We start from the raw sequence: 21,272 nt of genomic DNA, 5'->3' as shown, positions 1-21,272 counted from the left end.
TTCCTTATCAAAAGCCTTCTCAGTATCCACTATCTAGATTCCTCCGGAGACGTTCGGCGTAGTCCTAAGACCCTTAAACCGCGTGTGTGCTTGTGGAATCAATGGGACGTTGCGAAACTACACTAAATGGGACTTCGGGGAGGTAAAATCAAACAAGGACTCAGTTGGAAATGAGAAAGACGCATACTAAAAATTTAGGGTTTCTGAATCGCCACTAACCATTTATTTCAAGTGAGTTTGGGTGAGTTTAATGTATTTTGAATCTTGGGGATTTTGAGGGAGTGTAAGAGAATGTAGGGAGTTTGAGAGAGTTTGGTGTTTTGAGTGTAGGGAGTTTGAGAGACTCTCCCAAAATCTCTACTTTTTTGAGAGATTTGGAGTGAGACAAAAATACACTGTAAACTCCCCAGAACTCCCCAAAACAAACCAACTCCCTAGCATTCTACTTTTTATCACTAACAGGGAGTTTAAGAGTTTCTTTCAAACTCTCCCACGACTAACGGGGTTTTGTAGGGAGTTTGGGAGACTCTTCTAAACTCTCCCACGACTAACGGAATTTAGAGAGACTCCTTCAAACTTCCCCACAACTAACAGCAAAAAACACAAACTAGACCCAACTCCCCCGACCGACTCTCTTGACGACTAACACCCTGTTAAAGAATTCTGCATCAAAACGAAGCCTCACACTTTCAAGGACCCTTTTCTTCTGCTTCTTTTTTTTAGGGAACTTCAAATAATTTCGACGAGACAAGAATGGATTGTTCTTTTTGTAAAAAGGCAAAAGTTGAATTGAGAGCCCAATATTCATATTCAAACCCTGGCGGAGTCGTAATCGTTGTAACGGGGAAATCAACAACATGATGAGCTTGATGAACAAAGACAGAAATGCAGGAACCATATCCCTAGCTGATGCAAATTGGGTAAGCACTGATTTTTTTTTTATATTATACGTTTGCTTTGATATGAGATGTAACATCATTTCATTGGACTGGATGTCATTCCCCTGTCTCGGCGAACAAAGTTATAGAGTCTTTAGTCTCTGAACTCATAAATTAGGGTTACCAATATAGTGAAGGCCCAAATCAAAGTCTTGGGGTTTGAAGGCACTGAAATTCCTTCAAAATGACAATGAAAACCTTGTTGTCTTTTTTTAGAGTTTGAAAAAAACTTGGGAGAGTTTTGATTTTGATCTTTTAGCCTAATTGATTTTTTTTTTAACTCAGTGAAATTGCAGTGGCAGTAATGTAAATAAGTAGGGACTTGTTGCTCTGTGCTTGGTTGAGATACATTTACAAGATGATACTGACAATTCGTGTTGCCATGTTAAGTTTGATTTCTGTAACATGTTGCATATGTTGGATTTTCCTCAGGGGACTACAAGTGCTACAAGGTGGATCAAGATAGGGAAAGAGAAAGAAGAAAGGCTGAAAGAGAGAGAAGAAAGGTGCACTGATTATCTTGGCGGATTAGCTATTGCATTAAGGCAGGGAAGTTACTCAGATATCCAAATCAAGCCCAGCGATGGACCTTCAATACCTGCACATAGATTTTTGCTGGTTAGTTTATGCACCATTAATCAACCAAGTGTCCCAAGTTGATGAGCATTTATAAATTACATTCTTCTCTTGAAATATATGATGCTATGATTTTTCATGTTTCTTTATGTAAATATTGCAGGCAACTAGATCTGAGGTTTTCAAAAACATGCTAGCATCGGATACTTGCAAAGCAGCACCAGTTGACTCCGTATCCCTCCCTGAATTTAATCACGAAGAGCTTGAAATCTTCTTGGAATTGCTTTACTGTGGAAGCTTGTCTAAGGAAAAGTTTGAGAAACATTTTTTCTGCCTAGCAGTTGCATCTCATAAGTATGCGATTCCACATTTGCAGAAGTTTTGCGAAGAACATATATTGAAGTTGTTAGATTCTTCAACTGCACTCAAAGTTCTGGAGATCTCAGAAATTACTTCTAATGAGACATTAAAAGTTGCTGCCTTGGAATCAATACTCAGCCACTCAGAAGAGATATATTTCTCACCTGGTTATGAAGAATTTGGCAGACAGAACCCGCATTTGCTGGTACATATCACAAGGGCCCATAGCATTAGTGATAAGAAGCGTAAAGTGTAATGGGTATTGGAGCTGAAGATTACAAGTGTCTTAGACTCTTAAGCAAATAGAACTTCATGCTTCTGTGGCATTTAACATGATAATTTGTTTATTAATCAAATAGGAGTAGCATGCATTTTGTTGCACAGTTTAGGCTTGGAGCATACCACATCAGGTGTGTTGGTTGAATCATTTGTTACGTCCCTTGCTCGCATTTTGATAGGTGTTCATATCTCCAATATAGTTTTTTTGTAGAAACGTTAATATCCTTTTTCTTTTCTTTTTTTCCTTTTTTGCAGAACAGTTTTTCGCTTTTTTTCACTTTACTATAAGCTTGATTAAATCCTGTTAAAACGGTGCAAGAAGTATACTTGTGCCTGTGATGAGGGTTTCCTACGCAACTAGACTATCTTCAGGCTTCAGCCTGCTAATGGCATATTATGTTCCACTGATTCCTGAGTTATTGGTGAAATATAAAAGTGAAACTGAAATTTCAGAACATTGATAAAGAACTTACATGAGTTGAGTTTTCTTTCACAGAGAGAGAATGTTTACAGATGCAATCATCTTTTATCTAAAACTTAAAAAGCCCAGCCAAAAAAAATACGCAAAGTGAGTTTTGGCCCACAGCATACTTATATTTTAGACCCAGGACAAAATCCTATACTCCAAAACTTCCCCACTGTTGCAGCTTGCTGAACTCACCAACTGAAACCTCGGCAAGCGTAGCAAATTCTGCTCCTCAGGCGCCCACACATCAAAAGAGATCCCTCCTAATGCTGGTTGTGTTGGCTGTTTGTTGCGTACTGATACCTTTTTCTTGCCTCCCCCGCCGCCTTATGGTGCCTTCAAATGTCACACATAACATTGTATGCTTTGCCTACTTCCAACATTACATATAAACATTTTATTGGCTAAGAATTCATGCAACTCTTCTTTTTTCCCACTGTACAGATTTTAGCAAAATGGAAGCTTTTCCCCTTTCCCTCTATGTGCATTTAGGAAGAAAGCCTCGTAATCCTCATAAGCTGTCACTGATAACGTTGTTTTCGATTTCTTTCTTTTAATGTTCACTTTTGTTCAGAGTGAGATTCACAAAAAAAAAAAATTGAGAGATTGTTCATCAATTTAAGGTTCTTTGACCATACCCGTGCATGTAAGTTAAACGATGTAGCTGATCATAACCTGCCAGAACTCCTGCCCCTGCCATACCTAGAAGCATGTTTGCGGAAACTCCTCTAAATAGTGCAAAAATACCCTCATGGTGAATGATCTGACGGAAGCAATGCAGAGAGTTATGATACTTGGAAGGTTGTCCTGAGGTTAGCATCATTCTTCGACGAACAGTGTCAAAAGGGTATGCACAAACCCCTGAAACTGTTGTAACACTCCAACCCAACAGAAAAGAGGCAAAGAAGTTCCCCTGCAATAGTAAAAGCATCTTTCATCAAAAAAATAAATGTGCAGAACAAGTCCACTTTTCATGATTTAAAAAAATATTTAAAAATTCCAACACTTGGGAGTGAAACAGGAACTCCCAGTTAAACAGATGTTCATTCACTATGAAGACTTCTCCACGCATGAATACTAGGGCCTTATTTTACCTAATAAATGTACTTGTAGCAACTAGCTTTGAGGAGTTAAGAGACAATACTAAATGAAGAGTTCAGGGCAATACCTCGAAAGACCCAACCAGAATGACGGGTTTCATGGTGTCATAGATCCCAAAGTACATACCCCGATACAGAGAAATTCCCATGATTGATGCCCCAAAGCCCCGATAAAGACCTATTATGCCATCACTTGACACAGTTTTCCTATAAACATCTACCATCCCTTTAAACTGTCTCTGACCATTTACAGGGCATTCCTTTGCATCAGTGCCTAGTCTGGTGCGAGCATAATCTAAATGATAGAGAAACAAAGAAGTAGTTGCTCCTGCAGCACTACCTGCAGCAACATTTCCTGCAAACCACTTCAAGTAGCCATCTTTCTCTTTCGAGCGCCCAAGGAGGTTTTTGAAATAGCCTTTGAACGCGAAGTTGAATGCCTGAAAGAAAAGATGTCAATGCCACTTTGAGATAGTAATACTATGATAGAAATGCATATTTGTAACCAAATTGATGATTCATTCTTGAAACCATCTAATTGACCTTATAACCTTATATACAATACACCACGAGCGCTAATTACCTCAAACAACAATTTAAAATAGTTTATACATTGTAGATTAGGTGTTTCAAGTTGAAAACACAGGTCATACTAGTCTGCTTTCTGCCTTATGAAATGCTGGGCAATGTATTCTTACATTTAAGTCATCAAGAGGAAAAGGTTCATCTAACTTAAAGTAGAAAAACAGCTTCTATGAGTGCATCATATAAAATTACTGAGTTGTTCAACAAGAAAACCATAGAGGCACCAAACAGAACTAAAACCAAACTGTCCCAATCTAGTAGTTGTTAATGTGTTCCAAAGAACAATGCATTCAAATTGTTTTACTGGAATATATGAAATTATATAAATTGTTAGGTTTCCATCCTCCAAACAAGAAGTGAATCAAGTGATTAAACCCGAATTGGAAGTTTTTAGATAAAAATTCACAGCAAAATCGAACTTAGACACCAAGAGATTAATCTTGAAAATCCAAAATTACTTTCCAACAACTCCAAATCTATATGTATTGTGTCACTCTGACACTGCAGACAATTCAATGTATAGACAATCATAAAAACATGCCCAAAATCAATACAACAATTTTTAAGAAAACCCAAACAAAAGAATGAGAAAAACAATTCAATAGAGAAAATTGAAAATCACATTCAGTCCAAAACAATAAATCAAAGAAGTTAGAGAAAGAAAGTTCTGAGAAATAATAACCTGGGTAGGGAAATACCGAATGACATTAGCTTGATTACCTCTCCAGAATGACAAAAAACCTTCTTCTCTCAAAACCCTTTTAAAACAATCTTGAATACCATTATAAGGTGTTTTAAGATTTCCTGTTTTCAACATTTCCCCTTGATTCTGTAACAATAGTTTCACTCTCTCCATAGGTGCAGCAGCACTCTTTGATATTGCTGCTGCAAATCCACCCATCATCAAATCACTAGAAAATTTATCCGGGTGTGGTCGAGATTTCTCCATTTTTCTTTTGTTGCCTTCTTCTCTCTATCTATTCTCTGGAAATACAACCAGAGAGATAGAGAGAGAGGAACAAGTATTCTGAAGAAATCTGAACCTTACTGGAGTTATCGTATTTTGTTGGAGCTAGTGAATTTGATTTGATTGCAATTTCCAACCTCTATTAAATTTCTTTCCTTTCCTCTTATATCCCCTACCAAAATGGTGCGTGTGCCCACTTTTTGTCACCTTGTGTAAGAACTTGTTTGTTTGCAGCTGATTCGGCGTCTGAATCTGAATCAACTCCTGACTCGGACCGAGGCAGCAGTCAGACCGTTTGTTTTCCATTTTGAGTCAGATCTGACTCGACCTCTGACTCAGACATAACCCCTGACTCGGACTCATTTGAGTCAGGTAACAAAATACTCCTGACTCATGGGACCAAACCACTGACTCACTTATTTCCGAGTCAGATGAGTCAGATCTGACTCAAAACAAACTTATCGACTCGGATTCAGATGAGTCAAGTGATTTCACTCAGATCCAGATGATTCAGATCCAGACGACTCAGATGAGTCAGGAGTAAACAAACATGGTGTAAGTGGGTGCCCGCAGCTACAGCTGACGGATACGGTGTAGAACTGTTTAACTTGGTTTAACTTGGAACAGTTGTCCGACCAGGGTTTGGGGATCAAAGTTGTTCTGCTGGAGGAGATTTGTAGAGGTGAAATACCTGCCTCCTCTTTCAGATCTATACTTAATTTTCCGTAACGGTGATGATGGTGCCAACAAGTGTTGGGATCATAGTCCCATATTGGTTAGATGGGGTTTAGTTGGTAGTTTATAAGTCAATGGGTTCCCTCATCTAGTCAACCGGTTTTCGAGTTGAGTTCTACCCATGGGCTTATGACGAGTTTAGGGTCGGAACCCTAACATTTGGTATCTGAGCCAACCACCACGACCCATGCCGCTCCACGGAAGGGGTGACCTATAGGCTAGATTAAAGTGTTGGGGCACCTATGTATGGGCGTAGTTGTCACCCGCATTGAATACTGATAGGGGAGTGAAGCCGCCATAAGAGAAAGGGCTACCTTCGGGTCAGTGTTGATAGAGTGGGCCAACGAGGACATTGGGTCTGGAAACGTGATGAGATGTTGGGATCCTAGTCCCACATTGGTTAGATGGGGTTTAATTTGTAGTTTATAAGTCAATGGGTTCCCTCATCTAGTCAACCGGTTTTCGAGTTGAGTTTTACCCATGGTCTTATGACGAGTTTAGGGTCGGAACCCTAACAACAAGCATGTGTCTTCTTCAATTTGGTAGTATTGATTGGATTCAATATGGAAATAATTGGAATATGGTTCATCCTCCTGCATCTTCTCATGATGCTAGTGTTGCCACTGATGTCCCCAAGGTCTTACCAATTGCTAATGAACAAGAATCCCGTGAACAAGAATCAGACGAAGATTCCCTCTCTAGTACAAGTACTGTAGAATATGATTACATAAAAGAAGAATATCCAAGTGAAGAAGAATAAGATTATGAGGATAACGGAACAACAATTGTACACAATACTGTAAGTAATAATACTCAATTGAAACAAAGGAAAACAATGAAGGAGAAGTTGGTACGACCAATTCAACAACAATAAGAGAGAACAAAGAAGATGAGTCTCTGAACCACACAATTCTCTTTGACTTGGAGAGTCTCAAAGTTGGTCATCACGTTTCTCGAATTCAATTTCGTCATTGGCTAGACCGGGATGAATGGGATGGTTCACGGGAAGAATTGTATCCGCTACGACGTTGGACTTGGATTAGCGTGTTCGCTTATTTAGCAAAGAAAGAAAAACGCTGTGGAGGATATGGAGTTGTTTTACGCAATGGGTACGCAAAGCCAATAATTGCTTTAGCCAAGTTCTCAAAGATTGGAGTATCTTTTTATTATCAAGTATTCATGGGAATAAAGGCTGGCATCATACTTGTTGAGGAACGTCGACTTTCTGATGTCGATGTCCATTGTAATTCGGCCAAAGTTCCAGCTCTCTTTAAGGAGGCTATTCTCTGCTTAAATAAAGAATGCAGAAACACGCTTAATCCCTTCAAAATTTGCAAGACGTGTCAGAGGTTTTTTTCTTCGTATGAGGGTTGCAGTAGGAGTTTGGTGGTGCAACTTGTCCTGGAAATTAGAGGCAAGAAACTAGTAAATTTGTCACGAGATATGGATGGAGATGCAGCTGCAGCTGCCAAGTATCTGGCAAAAAGGGGAAAAAGGAGACATCAAGTTATGGAAAAGGAAGTGGCTAAAGGAGGAAAAAAGACATCTGAAGTTAAGAAAAAGGAAGTGGAAAAAGGGGGAAAAAAGATACCTGAATTTTAGAAAAAGGAAGAAAGGATTGCCCCTGATGATGATGAGTCTGGTGAGGTGATGGAACCAGTTGATTTTCCAAGTAAGCTAAGAAATATTATTTGGGAAGATGCTTATTATCATATGTCATAATACTTCACGACAATAGGACCATTGGTACGAAAACGACTTTCTATGTAGTTCCCTTACTCTTATTTCGATTAGTAGCTGTGTTTTATGTTTTTTTTAAAACATTTATTAATATAAAAAAAATATTTATAATATTATCTTATTTCGATTACTCTTATTTCTTGTTCTATACTAGTAGTTGTGTTTTATTATGGTTATCCTATGTACAGTTGGCTATTTAACCCATATCATGAGAAATATAAAACTTAAATGTTAGGCGAAACAAGAAAAAACGTTCTTATGTAAAGTTGTAGTATTTTATTAGTGAATCATAGTTACATACTAATCACGATGTTCATTTACAATAACATTTTCCGACTTTCGATTGCCTTGCTAATAGTGACACTCTAGCCCTATCCAAAAGAATAATTCTAAATTTGTCCCTGGTTTAGACGATAATTCCAAAAAACATGCCATCTTAAGAGGTAGACGAGCTAGGCGGTCGCATATGGCATTAATTTATTTATTTTTAATAAGTCAATAGCTAGTAGTCATAAGTGTCACTAAACGATTTTGCCATATTTATTAATATAATAGACGCTTGTGAATTATAATTGTTATACAAACTGTTTTGTAACAGTTATAAGCGTCACTAAATATCTATTAGTTGTAGATTTTGGGATATTTTACGCTAGGTTGAAAATCTAACACCTTTAAAATCCTAATTCATATCGGAAGCATAACGAATATCTGGAATAGTGTACTGCTTGGAAGCATAACAAATATTCTGGCTAGGAGTAATGAAAGCAAGGACTCCAAAACCAAACCCCTGAGCACTACACTATTCCAGATATTTGTTATGCTTCCGATCTACAGCGTTCCCAATTTCTTGGCCAGACACAAAAGTGCGTACACCTCCTCCGGTAAAAGGGGAGACACCCGTTACATCCAAACATACAACACGACCATTATCCCAATTATAGACCAGAATATCAGTCGGTCTCAAAGACATGCCATTATTGGAAAAGAAGCCTAAATCGACCTCTTTCCTAGCTGGAACTCCAACCCGATAACACATGTCGGCAAAGGTGTCACGCACTAGATCACGCCTGAACTTAAGAGCAACTTCATGAGAATAATGCAAGGCATGGTCGCAAAGATATCCATCCCCCTGTCACAGCTGGAGCATATCCCCCTTCTTCAAAAAGTAGAATCCCAATTCTATATCGAAGTACCGCACAAAATTGCCTAGGGCCAATTCTATGATTAAGTCCTTCAATGGGGATAACCAACAAGTAATCTTGCGCGTGTTTGGTTTTGCTTTGCCAAAGCGCATTATCACGCCCAGACATGTTATACCGAGAGGGTAACTCTTTATTCATCGCATCAAAGTATTTAACCTCCAAGGAACTCATGGACTGGGGGGGGGGATGTCATCAATGCAAAGTGGAGAAAAAGAAGTACCACTAAACTGGTTATAGGTGTTCAATGCAAGCTCGAAACTTGGGCTTAAACCAACCAAACCAACGTCACGCAAAATCATGTGTTGCTGGGCTTGAGTCTGTATGATGGACGTCAATTATCAATATTTCATCGTACTCCGTCGTGGACACACCCAAACCACCATGTTTGATTGGGAGAGTGGATAATATTTGTTGGAGCAAACTGTAACCGGGGCCATTACCTGTAATGAGATGTCGTATAAATTGATTTAGATGACTATCAAACAATTTTTGCGCAAACATAAATGTTCAGGCTTGGTAGTTCTCATGGTGAAGTACAACCGAGACACTCCACTACAGTTCCTTAGAAGAAGCAGTTCGCATTGCGGGCCTTTAAGCATAGTAATAGCATCCATCAAACCAACTTTCTTACGTACCCTGTTAACGACCGTGTCACTACAAAAACGGGGGTTCAGACTGACCACCCAAAAGTTCCACACCTTCAACTGGTCTGCAAATATCCGAGGGGAATATACCGTCTTCCAAACCCATATAATCAACAGTCGGCCAAAAAAGTTCGATTTTGGAGACATTTAAATGTAACCCTAAAGAAGCACCATCCTGTTGAATAATATGTGTAGATGGTAAAATTTGGATATGGGAAAAAGTGTCATTTCAAGACCATAGACAAAATTCAACTCTCACGGGAAAGATTAATCCCTTGGCCCTTAAGGCACCCTTAGCCACGACTTCTAGTATACGTCCCCGCAAGACACTACTGGTCGTGATGCCGTGATTCCTAGCACACATCCCCACGAGATACTGCTGGTCATTTAGGTTTTGTAGAGCGTAAAACATCCCTGACAGACTTATGAACCAGAACAACCACAATTCCAGCATGTCTTCGTGAGAGGCATCTGATTGTGATGCCAAGATTCCTAATATACATCCTCAACGAGATACTTTTGGGCATGTAAGATCTGTAGATGTGTAACAACGTCCCCGGCGGACTTATGAACCAGAGCGGAGATATGCATGTCTCCTGTAAGCACGACTCATCCTATTTGAGATCGAGGACTGATTCCTAGTACATCATCGCGAGATACAGTGGTCATGTCGACTCTAGGCTCTGACTCGACTTACTGAGGTTTTCGAATAATTCCTATGACATCCCCGCGAGATATACTGGTTATTCTACCTCTGAACCCTTTCGACAGATTTCTAGATACACTGGTTATTCTGCCTCTGGCTCCTTTCGACAGATTCTTAGAACATCAATCTGAGATACACTGGTCATATCTGCTTCATAAATACGTGCACAATTGATTCCTAGCACATTTATACAAGATACGCTGGTCAAAGACAAGTGAGCCAAAGTCGCCCAAGGACATTAATCGGGTGTACAAAGCCTTTTCTCTCTCTTCAAGACGAGTCTCAGCTGACCACAAAGAGATTTGGATCTGTGAAGAAAATCTTCGTAGAGATTTTGATATCTCTGCAAAATCTTTGTAGAGATTCAAATCTCTCTGCAAAATCTCGGAGAGATTCAAATCCCTCCTCAAAATCCCAGAGAGATTCACATCTCTCCACAAATTCTAAGAGAGATTTAAATCTCTCGGGAAATTCCAGACAAGGATATGGATATTACCCATGATAGGCACGAGCCTCATGTAGAAATCGAGTTTCCTTTTCAGACTCTCCACACGAATTCTGAGGCATCTCATGCCTTTTCACGTGACTCGTCCTACTCATTCTTACAGATCGTAGAATATCTCTCTATCTTGGACAACTCGGCTAAAGCGAATATTTCTCCCTCTCTCAACACATCATCACAAAGGATGACTCGGCTTCATACAAATGGGGGGATATCAATTAGGGTTTTGGTCTGGCGGTCTACGGTACATGCGAGAAATACCCAGTTTATTTCTTACCATAGAAGAGAGTAAAGGCGGTAGAATAATAAGATAAACTCAACCTAGTTTATATATATCTATTCCTGAAGAGACAAGAGAATTTCTCCGCAAGGAGTTTATAAAGATACAATAAAACTCCTACAATATTCCACAGCCGCACTCCCCACGAAGATTTGGCAATTAAGTACAAGTTCAATTAAGAACTCTCCCCCATAAAATGTTATTCCCTAAAACAACAAGAGCGACCTTACTTTTACAAGAAAAGAATGATTTTTTTGGACATTGACAAATCACATGAAACATGAATTTGTATCCAGAAAACTCAATTAAATTAACCGCAAAGGAACCTTAATGATTAATTTAATCGGAAATTCTCAACATAAGAAAACTTACGGAGCCGTACAGTACTTTCACATAGAAGTGGATCAGGGAAAGATCAATACTGCGGAATATTCAAAGATTCATTCTATTTTTCATCAATATTTGCATAATGATACCATAGACTTAATCTTTTTCATCAAGAGTTAATTCTATTTTACATCAATATTTTCATAATGACATAATAGACTAAACTCTTGACATATATTCAGCCAAACTTCTCATGGATTTAACATATTTAGCAGTTTAATTGAAAGATAAAATCATTCAAGGCTAAAATACCATTAAATTCATTACAACTATTAAGAATAATAGTTTAACAAGTTCGACATAAGAAGTTCAACATAAAACACCATAAGCAGAGACATAAACGAAACAATTAAACAAAGATTAACCAATCATCTTATAATAGTCCCTAGCAATTTCTTGAAACTTCTCAATCAACTCTGGATAAGCTTGTGAGGCATAATCCAATTGCTCCTGCTGACATTCAACTTGTTGTCCAAGATGGATGATTTCAGAATTAGGAGGAGCTGGAGTTCTAAATGGAATTATGCACATCTTTTCGATTCTTTTCATGGTAAAGACTTTTGGTCCTCCAAGACTGGTTCCAACAGAGAAAATGCCATAATGACTGCAAATCCTTGAGATAAGACAAGGAAAGCCAGGAGTCTTATTTGAAGTCTGTCTTGCACTTATCATCTGACGAATAATAAGGCCACAGAAGTCAGTGTTCCATCCTTCAACAATGTAATAGACCAATTCAGCAAGAGACCTGGTCCATAACAGTCGGCCAATAGTGATGGGCATCAAATTTGTCACCAGTAGTTTTCCAGCATCATGAACATCAATCTTCCCCTCCTTCCAGGTTACATCCTCTGCAAGGAGAAAGTTTGAGATCTCATTTGCAGAAGGTCTCAAATGCTCAGGTTGTGGTACTTGAAAGTCACGGACCCGGGACAGATTCAAGAGCTTAAAAATTACTTGAGATTCACAACAAAAACTTCATTACGAACAATGGCTTGAACTTAAAACTGGGAAGTCATTTCTATATGTGATGTTCCAATGGGATGAAGAATTATATCCCACTCATGGTTTTTGAAGAAACCAGGAAGACCATCTACACTAAGTTCTGAAGGATTATAAATCCTCTCCATAATAGGCTTCTTTGTACTATATTTTACAAAATAATCACGAGCCTCTACGTCCACGAACCTAGTTTGTAAGCTTGGATCATAAAAAGTATCACGATTTTGACTACCCAAACTTTTACCACGAGGTCCACGACTAAGTCTCTTCCTATAATCCATTGAAGTCAAAGAGAAGCGAAGAACCAATGAAGCACTTACCGGGTACACGAACAGTTGATAATGGTGAAGCTCCAGAACTTGAAAGAAAGAAGAATCAAAGACAAACCCGTGAAGTAGAATTTTGTTGCGAACCCAATGGTACCAAGAACAGTTAAAAAGATTGAGAATTGAGGTTTTGGTGATTAAGAGTTTGCAAACTCTTGGGTTTTTCTCTTTCTTACACGAACTGAAGGGAAGAAGAGGTGAAAAGAACGAAGTGATTTATTCCTCTTTTTATGTATCAAACGGTGGTACATGAACCGACTTAAACACATTCTGGAACGCGGTTAACACACTCAATGGTTCAGAGTACGTGAACTGTACGTGTGCGGGAAAAGGCTCGTTTATTTTTATGAAACGTCATATTTTTATTAGACAAAAAATGAAAAATAAGATTGGAGCAAAGCTCAACAAGCCTTTAACGAGCAACTCATTGTGAACACACGAGAAAACAGGCCTTGCACACCATGACACCAAGAGAGGGTTTCTTTCCAACTACTCTTACGTCTTACAGTATTGAGAGAAGCCCAAAGGACTGTTTTTACAAGTTTTTCAAAGAACACATGACAATTTGTGTTCCTGATTTCTTCGTTTACAACTTATAACAAACAGTCTTTGCAGATAATATTCAGTACTGCACAGGGAAACTCTTTTGATAAAAAGTGACATCCTGACTTTCTCACAAAAAAGGGAAATACCATTATCTTGAGAAGGTGTATCAAGGTTTGACTGATGAAATGAGCCAAGTTCTAAGATGAACCTGACTGATAGATGAGGTTTAGATACTTCTTGTATTATATCCAGTTTGTCTTCTAGGATACAGGAAAGGAAAGTATTATCCTCACTATCAATATCAACCTCAACATGAAGATTATTCATCATAACTTGATTTAGCTTATCAAGAAATTCTTGCTCTTTCTGGAGGTATAACTCAACATCAAGAGATAAGCTCTCAAGCTTCTTTCAAGCCCTGAAAACACTTCAAGGGATTTTAAACCTGGTGGAGGTTTAAATAGAATTTCTTCTACGTATTTTATTAAATCAGTCATGGAAGAGAATTATGGAATCCGTGGATCTGGTGGTGCATTTATTGAGATAGCGTTTCTGTCCATAGAGTGCTACAAACACAGACTTATAAGGTCTTAAACGTGTTTTCCTGCTCTGATACCAATTAAAAAGCGGGGGTCTAACAACCACATATAATATTTCGTTTCGACAATCTATATGGACAAACTCCAATATAATTCCAAGAGAATCAACTAGACAGTCAGACTCAATTAATGGAAATACATCCAAGAGTTATATCTCTGTTTCTCAATGTAATCATCAAATCAAACAGATAAAATCCGCGAGCCTGATTATTATGAGAAACAACTTGAACGGTACCAAAGACCAATGTTCAAGTGACAATCAAATTACATCAACAACCAAAGGTTGGATTATCTAATTGATTGAACTACGCACAACCTGTGATATTTCAATTACATAAAAAATATAATGCGGAAAATAAATAACAGAGACACCAGAATTTTGTTAACGAGGAAACCGCAAATGCAGAAAAATCCCGGGACCTAGTTCATATTTGAACACCACACTGTATTAAGCCGCTACAGACTCTAGCCTACTACAAGTTAACTTCAGACTGGAATGTAGTTGAGCCCTAACCAATCTCACACTGATCAAGGTACAGTCGCGTTCCTTACGCCTCTGAATCCCAGCAGGACTCTACGCATTTGATTCCCTTAGTTGATCTCACCCACAACTAAGAGTTGCTACGACCCAAAGTCGAAGACTTGATAAACAAATCTGTCTCACACAGAAAAGTCTATTGAATAGATAAATCTGTCTCCCACAGAAATACCTACGATTTTTTGTTCCGTATTTTGATAAATCAAGGAGAACAGGAACCAATTGGTACACCAGACTTATATTCCCGAAGAACAGCCTAGTAATATCAATCACCTCACAATAATCTTAACTGTATGGAAGCGGGACAAGATATTGCGAAATCACAAACGATGAGACGGAGATGTTTGTGATTACTTTTTATCTTACCTATCGGAGATTAAATCTCAAGCAAATCTTAGAGAAGATAGTACTCAATACGATAGAACAAAGTAAGATCAGAACACGCAACTACAGAGAAAATAGTTGGGTCTGGCTTCAGAATCTTAATGAAGTCTTTAAGTCGTTAACCTATAATGGTTTTAGAAAAAACTAGGTTAAAGGAGAATCGACTCAAGTCGCAACTAGTATCATACAGGAGGTGTGGGGATTAGGTTTTCCAGGTGCTAGAATTCTCTCTTATATAGTCTTCAAATCAGGGTTTGAAATCAATGTTACCTTGGTAACAAAGCATTCAATATTCATCGTTAGATGAAAACCTGATTAGGTTGAAGCTAATATCTTTCAACCGTTAGATTGAACTTAGCTTGTTACACACAAATGAAATGTACCTTCATTTAGATATGGATAACCGTACCTGAACGTGTACACTTTGTTGGCTCAACTATAGTTAACCGAAGTTAGACAAATGAACACTTTCATATCAACCTTGTTCATCTTAATCACAACTAGTTCAAATGACTCAAATGAAACTAGTAATAGAGATTTTTAGTTGTTTATATTCTCATAGAAGTATACAAGACACAATTGAAGCAAAATCGGTTTTGATTCACTCAAATCAATTCAAGAACATTTTAGCCACGACTTGCAAAAGATTACATTCCTTATTATATAATGTATTCGTTCATGAATAACCGATTTTAGAACATAACCCACTCAAGTATGCAAACGGGTACGCACACTTAGAGTTCCGGACTTGGTATGTCCGCCAGTATGCGAACGGGTATGTATACTGTCATTCACGAGCAAACTCAGTTGAATTAGTATGCGAACGGGTACGCATACTAAATTCCCAGACTTGAACTGTTAAACCAGTACGCATACGGGTATGCATACTAAGTTCCCGGACTTCAACTGTTAAACCAGTACGCATACGGGTATGCATACTAAGTTCCCGGACTTGGAATAACTTGCAACAGTTAGCATAAAAGTACGCATACTGTGCTATATACAATCAATGGTTAAAAGTTTTAAACTCCCATTTTAATCATTGAAACATTCTTAGAAGACTGGAATAGTTGTCTCATACAAACTATTAGCTTCAAAGCAATTTTCAAGTGATCAAACGAGCAATGCGAAACATTCCGAGTCTACATCAAATGACTGTCTCACAAAAATCATATAAGATGTTACCTGGCGATTTTCACATGATCATCTTTTGACTTTCGACAAGAATAAAAGATGAACTTAGTTAAAGCGAAAGATTACCAACACATATTTCGAGAAATATGTAAGCGAGTTAAACTCAACTCGAAATATCAAATGTGTATAATGTAATGTCTATATAGTTATACGAATTTTGTCTCAATAGGAGATATAATAGAAATAGATTTCTGAGTGATAGATGAGTTCGAGTCTCCATATACCTTTGGTTGATGAAGTTCCACAAGCTCCCCGTAGTTCTTTGTATTCAATCAATGAACGTCGTGAAGTCTAAATCTCAACTACACATTCTATCCTAATCTGAGACATAGCTATAAATAGACTAGAAATCAAGACTTATAGTTTTGACAACTAAACTTGACAAACAAGCTTGAGATAGCAACGCTTGCGAGTTCGACTGAGCAGTGCTCTAACAATAACCCTAGGTCTTGGCATGAGCAATTACCGATGGCATTATGGTTTTATCGCGATGCGCCCAGGACCTCTACATGTGTTTCACCTTTTTCCTTAGTTTACGGAACAAATGCCATTCTACCCGTGGAAATCAAGATTCAGTCAGCTCGAATTGCTATGGAAAGCGGAGTTCAGTAGGACACAACTGATCCCCCCCCCCCTCTCTCTCTCTCTCTCTCTCTCTCTCTCTCGTATAACGGATCTGGATACAGTGGATGCCAGGCGTACTAATGCAGGAGAGCATCTTGCTATTTACAAAACACGAATTTTGCGCGCGTACAATAAAGCACTAAGGCCAAGAATTTTCCAAGTTGGGGACTTAATCTTGATGATAGCAAAACACGTTCGGAAAAATTAGTCAGCTCCGAAGTTTTCCCCTAACTGGCAAGGGCCGTTTGTCATCTCGAAGGATATATCTAGTGGGTATTATGAGATAGTATACATGAACGGAAAGCAAGAAGGTATGACAATCAATGTAAAGTGGCATAAGGAGTATTTTGTATAGAATTGAACATCTCTTTTCCTAAAAAAATGTAATTTCACAAAATAAACATGGAAGTTTTAAGTAGTATTATTTCAAATCAAAACCTATTTAACCTAAGGAATTGAGATCATTCAAAAAAAAAAAGAGAAACCCTTTAGAGGAAACCTCTCAGCACCTTCTTCTCCCAGCGTGTCCATGTTCCGACCTTCTGCAAATAAGTCGAAACTTTGTTGTCAAAATTCTCTTTCATGAGTCCGATAGCCAACCCTTCCTCGACCAGTTGTTGTTCCTCCAATACCAAGACATGATATGAAAAATCGGAGAACTCTTGAAGAGCTGTATATTCTTTTTGAATGGACTCGAGCTTCGACCGCAACCATCCTATGTTGAAGCAAACGCTTTCGCAAGAAGAGATAATCTTTTCCTAGCTGGATATCAACTATTTGGTAATCTCGTTGAAGGATTTTGAACGCATCTCTTCCACAGTAGACAAAAGTTCGTCCACAAACATAACAAGACGGAAGTTATGTTTCAAAACCTAAGTTGTAGCAATGTGGCCAAGTTTTGCCCATATTTCAGAATACAGCAAGGCATGGCGACTAGGAACACTAAAGCCACCTATAACTTTATGATCAGGGTAAATAGTTTCCATGCTTTGGATGAAGTGAAGACCACCGGCCAAACTATCACCAGACAACACGGCGGGACCGGTCGTAAGTGAAGAAGAAATTGGAGCTTCCATGTTAGCATATGAGTACTCCAAAGAACGAGGGTTACGGTCTATGATCTGACTCAAATTTACGGTAACTCCTACTCCACTACCAGTTTCAATTCTCTCCTTTGCATTAGCAACCTGGGTGTTATGAAGAGTATTAGATTCATAATAAAAGGGTATAAACGGAAAACCAATTAAGAGACATGTCTATGATTAATCCAAGGAGAGTTTCTAAAGTCATCATATTCAAAAGGCGATGTTGAAACATTGGGGTATATCATGAGTCCAAAGGCCTCAAACACGTGAATGTTAAGAATATTGAGTTCTCTAAGTGTTCGAAGAAGAACGAGATTGAAACGGAATCCAAAAAAGCAGAATTTCAAAGAAAATAAAGGGAATTTAGCTCAAACAAGGAAGTTCGAGTTCATAATTTTCAAAAACAACACCAGACGCGCGCCTCTATCCCTCTCTCAAATCGTGACTATGCCTAAGAAATCTCATGGAGTCTCACATGATAGAAAAATCGGACTCATATTGGTTTTTGATGAAAATATCCTTGGTTTCAAAAATAGGTATTTTCTCTCGGAAGAGGGTGTCTGATTGGTATAAAGGATTGAACGAGTTCTCATCACACAAGGAACTAACCCATCAATACATATACATGCCCACCAGGAAAGTCTCTCCAGAGTATTCAGACACAAGCAAAAAAGGAATCGGGGTTTTAGTGTAGTACGAGCCTAAACTCAGAATTCGTATGGGATAAGGACTCTAAAACTCTGAAAGAAGTATTTCGCTTCTGTCATGTCTCTTCATCAACATCGCGACCATATAGTAAGTCGTTCAGAACTCTCTCTTCCCCACATACTCACATGTACAAGGATGCACAAAGACAGAAAATTAGGGTTTTGGCCAAGTGAACCCTCATTAACAATTCCATTCGATCAAGATGGGAATTTGTCTCATCAAGAGTCAATTATCATGCCATTAACGCCTCCCAACATAGAATCCTAAGAGGTTCCCAAGTCCAGGGTCGATTCCAAGATCAGAGTCATAACAATCGAAGGCTGAACACCAATTCGGGGACTCCGCAAGTGGATTTTAATTTTGCGCATGAACGATTCGTAACCATCTATATACTCATCATTGAACAATCAAGGTTCTACTCTAAGTAGGGGACTTAATGTAGATGGTGAAATTTGAATAGGGGAAAAAAATGTCATTTCAAGACCACAGACAAAATTCAACTCTCCGAGAGAGATTAAGCCCTTGGCCCTTAAGGAACCCTTAGCCACAATTTCCAGTATACGTCCACTCTAGACACTACTGGTTGTGATTCTGTGATTCCTAGCACACATCCCGCGAGATACTGCTGGTCACGTAGGTTTTGTAGAGCGTAAAACGTCCCCGATAAACTTATGAACCGGAACAAACACAATTCCAGCATATCTTCGCGAGACGCAGCTGATTGTGATGTCATGATTCCTAATATACATCCTCGAAGAGATACTGCCGGTCATGGAGGCTCTGTAGATATGTAACAACGTCCGTGGCGGGCTTATGACCCAGAGCAGAGATATGCATGTCTCATGTAAGCACGACTCATCTTATTTAAGATCATGGAATGATTCCTAGTACATCATCGCGGGATACACTGATCATGTCGACTCTAGGCTCTGACTCGACTTACTGAGGTTTCCGAATAATTCTAGGACATCCCCGCGAGATACACTAGTTATTCTGCCTCTGACACCTTTCGACAGATTTCTAGATACATTGTTATTCTGCCTCTAGCCCCTTTTGACAGATTCTTGGAACATCCTTCTGAGATATACTGGTCATGTCGGACTTATCAATATGTGCACAATTGATTCCTAGCACATCTCTGCAAGATACGCTGGTCAAAGACAAGTGATCCAAACTCGCACGATGACATTAACCGGGCGTAAAAAGCCTTTTCTTTCTCTTCAAGACGAGTCCCAGCTGACCACAGCAAAATCTCGGAGAGATTGACATCTCTATGCGAAATCTCGGAGAGATTCAAATATCTCTGCGAAATCTCGGTGAGATTCAAATCTCTCTGGAGTATCTCGGAGAGATTCAAATATCTCGGGAAATTTCAGACAAGGATGGATATTACCCATGATAGGCACGAGCCTCATTTAAGAAACATGTCTCCTTTTCAGACTCTCCACACGAATTATGAGGCATCTCATGCCTTTTCACGTGACTCATCCTAGTGATTCTTACATATCGGAGAATATCTCTCTATCTTGGACAACTTGGCTAAAGAGAATATTTCTCTTTCTCTCAACACATCATCACAAAGGATGACTCAGATTCACACAAATGGGGGGGATATCAGTTAGGGTTTTGGTCTGGCGGTCTACGACACATGATAAATACCCGGCTTATTTCTCACCGCAGGAGAGAGTAGAGGCGGTAGAATAATGATATACACTCAACCTAGTTTATATCTATCTATTCCTCAAGAGACGATAGAATTTCTCCGCACAGCACGAAAAGCAATCTTTATCTTCACCGACCTGAGATTAGAGAATTCAGCTATAAATAGGTCCTCTATTTATTCAAGATATCATCATCTTTCTCATAACCTCTTAGAGCAATTCTTCTTCAAACCCTAGAATTCTCCTATCTCTCTCTTTGTATGCTTCCCTCCCTATGAACATCCCTAAACCTCTTCCCTGTGACTGAAGCAGCTTTTAAACGGCCACTGTGCGTGGTTTTGGCAGAGACTGTTCGTGCTCAACCTCCCGTAACTCACTTTCAGAAACCCTAGAATCCCACTTCTATCCTCTCTCAGATTTTAGGTAACTACAATATGTAAGGCTTTCGGGACCATCAAAGTGTCTCCAATTAGAGTGTCGTCATCAAGGTACCAATATTGGAGGTCCAAAACACAGTGCCTCATAATCTTGTGGATTAAGGAGTGTAAGAACAGAGCAAACAACAAAGGACCGAGAGGATCGCCTTGTTGTACCTCTTTGGAAGATGCAAGAGTTTTATCCATATAATATAATTTAGCTGGTCTCGCATAACAAAACTCTACCCACCTGGAGATCGGGGGGCATTGCTACCCGACTTCACACAACATTGAAGTGCGATCCACCATATTAAAAGCGTTCGAAAAATCAACCAGAAACATCGACTTGGAGCTAGAATTACTGTGCATCTCTACCAATCTATTAACTTCATGAAGTATAACTTCACCTCCACATTTCACCCCCACACCAAACTGATAATCACTCAAGTATGTCTCCATCTACGTGAGAAGACGCAACCTTAGAGACCAATCATCTCCATATGGTGCCTACAACAATTGAACGAATGCATCCACCTGGTTTCACCAAAGGAGTAAGAGGAGACGGGCACTTCCCTGCCAACCAAAGGTTAACAACGACAGTAATGGATGTGATCAGTTCTTCCGAGACTGCCGTTGCAGAACCACTAAGTGCATCAACAAGATGTTGAGCACGTAAACCATCTCTCCCACATGAGGGACCCTTGGGAAAAATTTTAATTTTGCCC

At 39.0% G+C, this 21,272-nt stretch overlaps 2 protein-coding genes across 3 annotated transcripts; one reads left to right on the top strand and one right to left on the bottom strand.

Annotated features, from left to right (window-relative positions):
- Positions 1 to 668: 668 nt before the first annotated feature.
- LOC113308244 (BTB/POZ domain-containing protein At3g56230-like) lies at positions 669 to 2,452 on the top strand. Its single transcript, XM_026556721.1, has 3 exons — positions 669 to 920; positions 1,371 to 1,556; positions 1,678 to 2,452. Exons 1-3 carry the CDS (start codon positions 858 to 860, stop codon positions 2,128 to 2,130), a joined length of 702 nt encoding a protein of 233 aa, XP_026412506.1. The 5' UTR covers positions 669 to 857; the 3' UTR covers positions 2,131 to 2,452.
- Positions 2,453 to 2,576: 124 nt separating this feature from the next.
- Positions 2,577 to 5,402, bottom strand: LOC113310585 (ADP,ATP carrier protein ER-ANT1-like). Of its 2 annotated transcripts, XM_026559310.1 has the most exons (4): positions 4,987 to 5,402; positions 3,788 to 4,159; positions 3,258 to 3,532; positions 2,577 to 3,143 (listed from the first exon to the last, which is right to left on the bottom strand). In XM_026559310.1, exons 1-4 carry the CDS (start codon positions 5,251 to 5,253, stop codon positions 3,131 to 3,133), a joined length of 927 nt encoding a protein of 308 aa, XP_026415095.1. In that variant the 5' UTR covers positions 5,254 to 5,402; the 3' UTR covers positions 2,577 to 3,130. The 2 variants fall into 2 exon arrangements, with proteins under 2 accessions (XP_026415095.1, XP_026415094.1); XM_026559309.1 differs by having other exon boundaries at positions 2,577 to 3,532.
- Positions 5,403 to 21,272: the final 15,870 nt, after the last annotated feature.

Source organism: Papaver somniferum, chromosome 9 (genome assembly GCF_003573695.1).
Source record: "Papaver somniferum cultivar HN1 chromosome 9, ASM357369v1, whole genome shotgun sequence".
NCBI lineage: Eukaryota > Viridiplantae > Streptophyta > Magnoliopsida > Ranunculales > Papaveraceae > Papaver > Papaver somniferum.
Note: the sequence above shows the minus strand (reverse complement) of the source record. Positions and strands in the feature narration are given on the sequence as shown.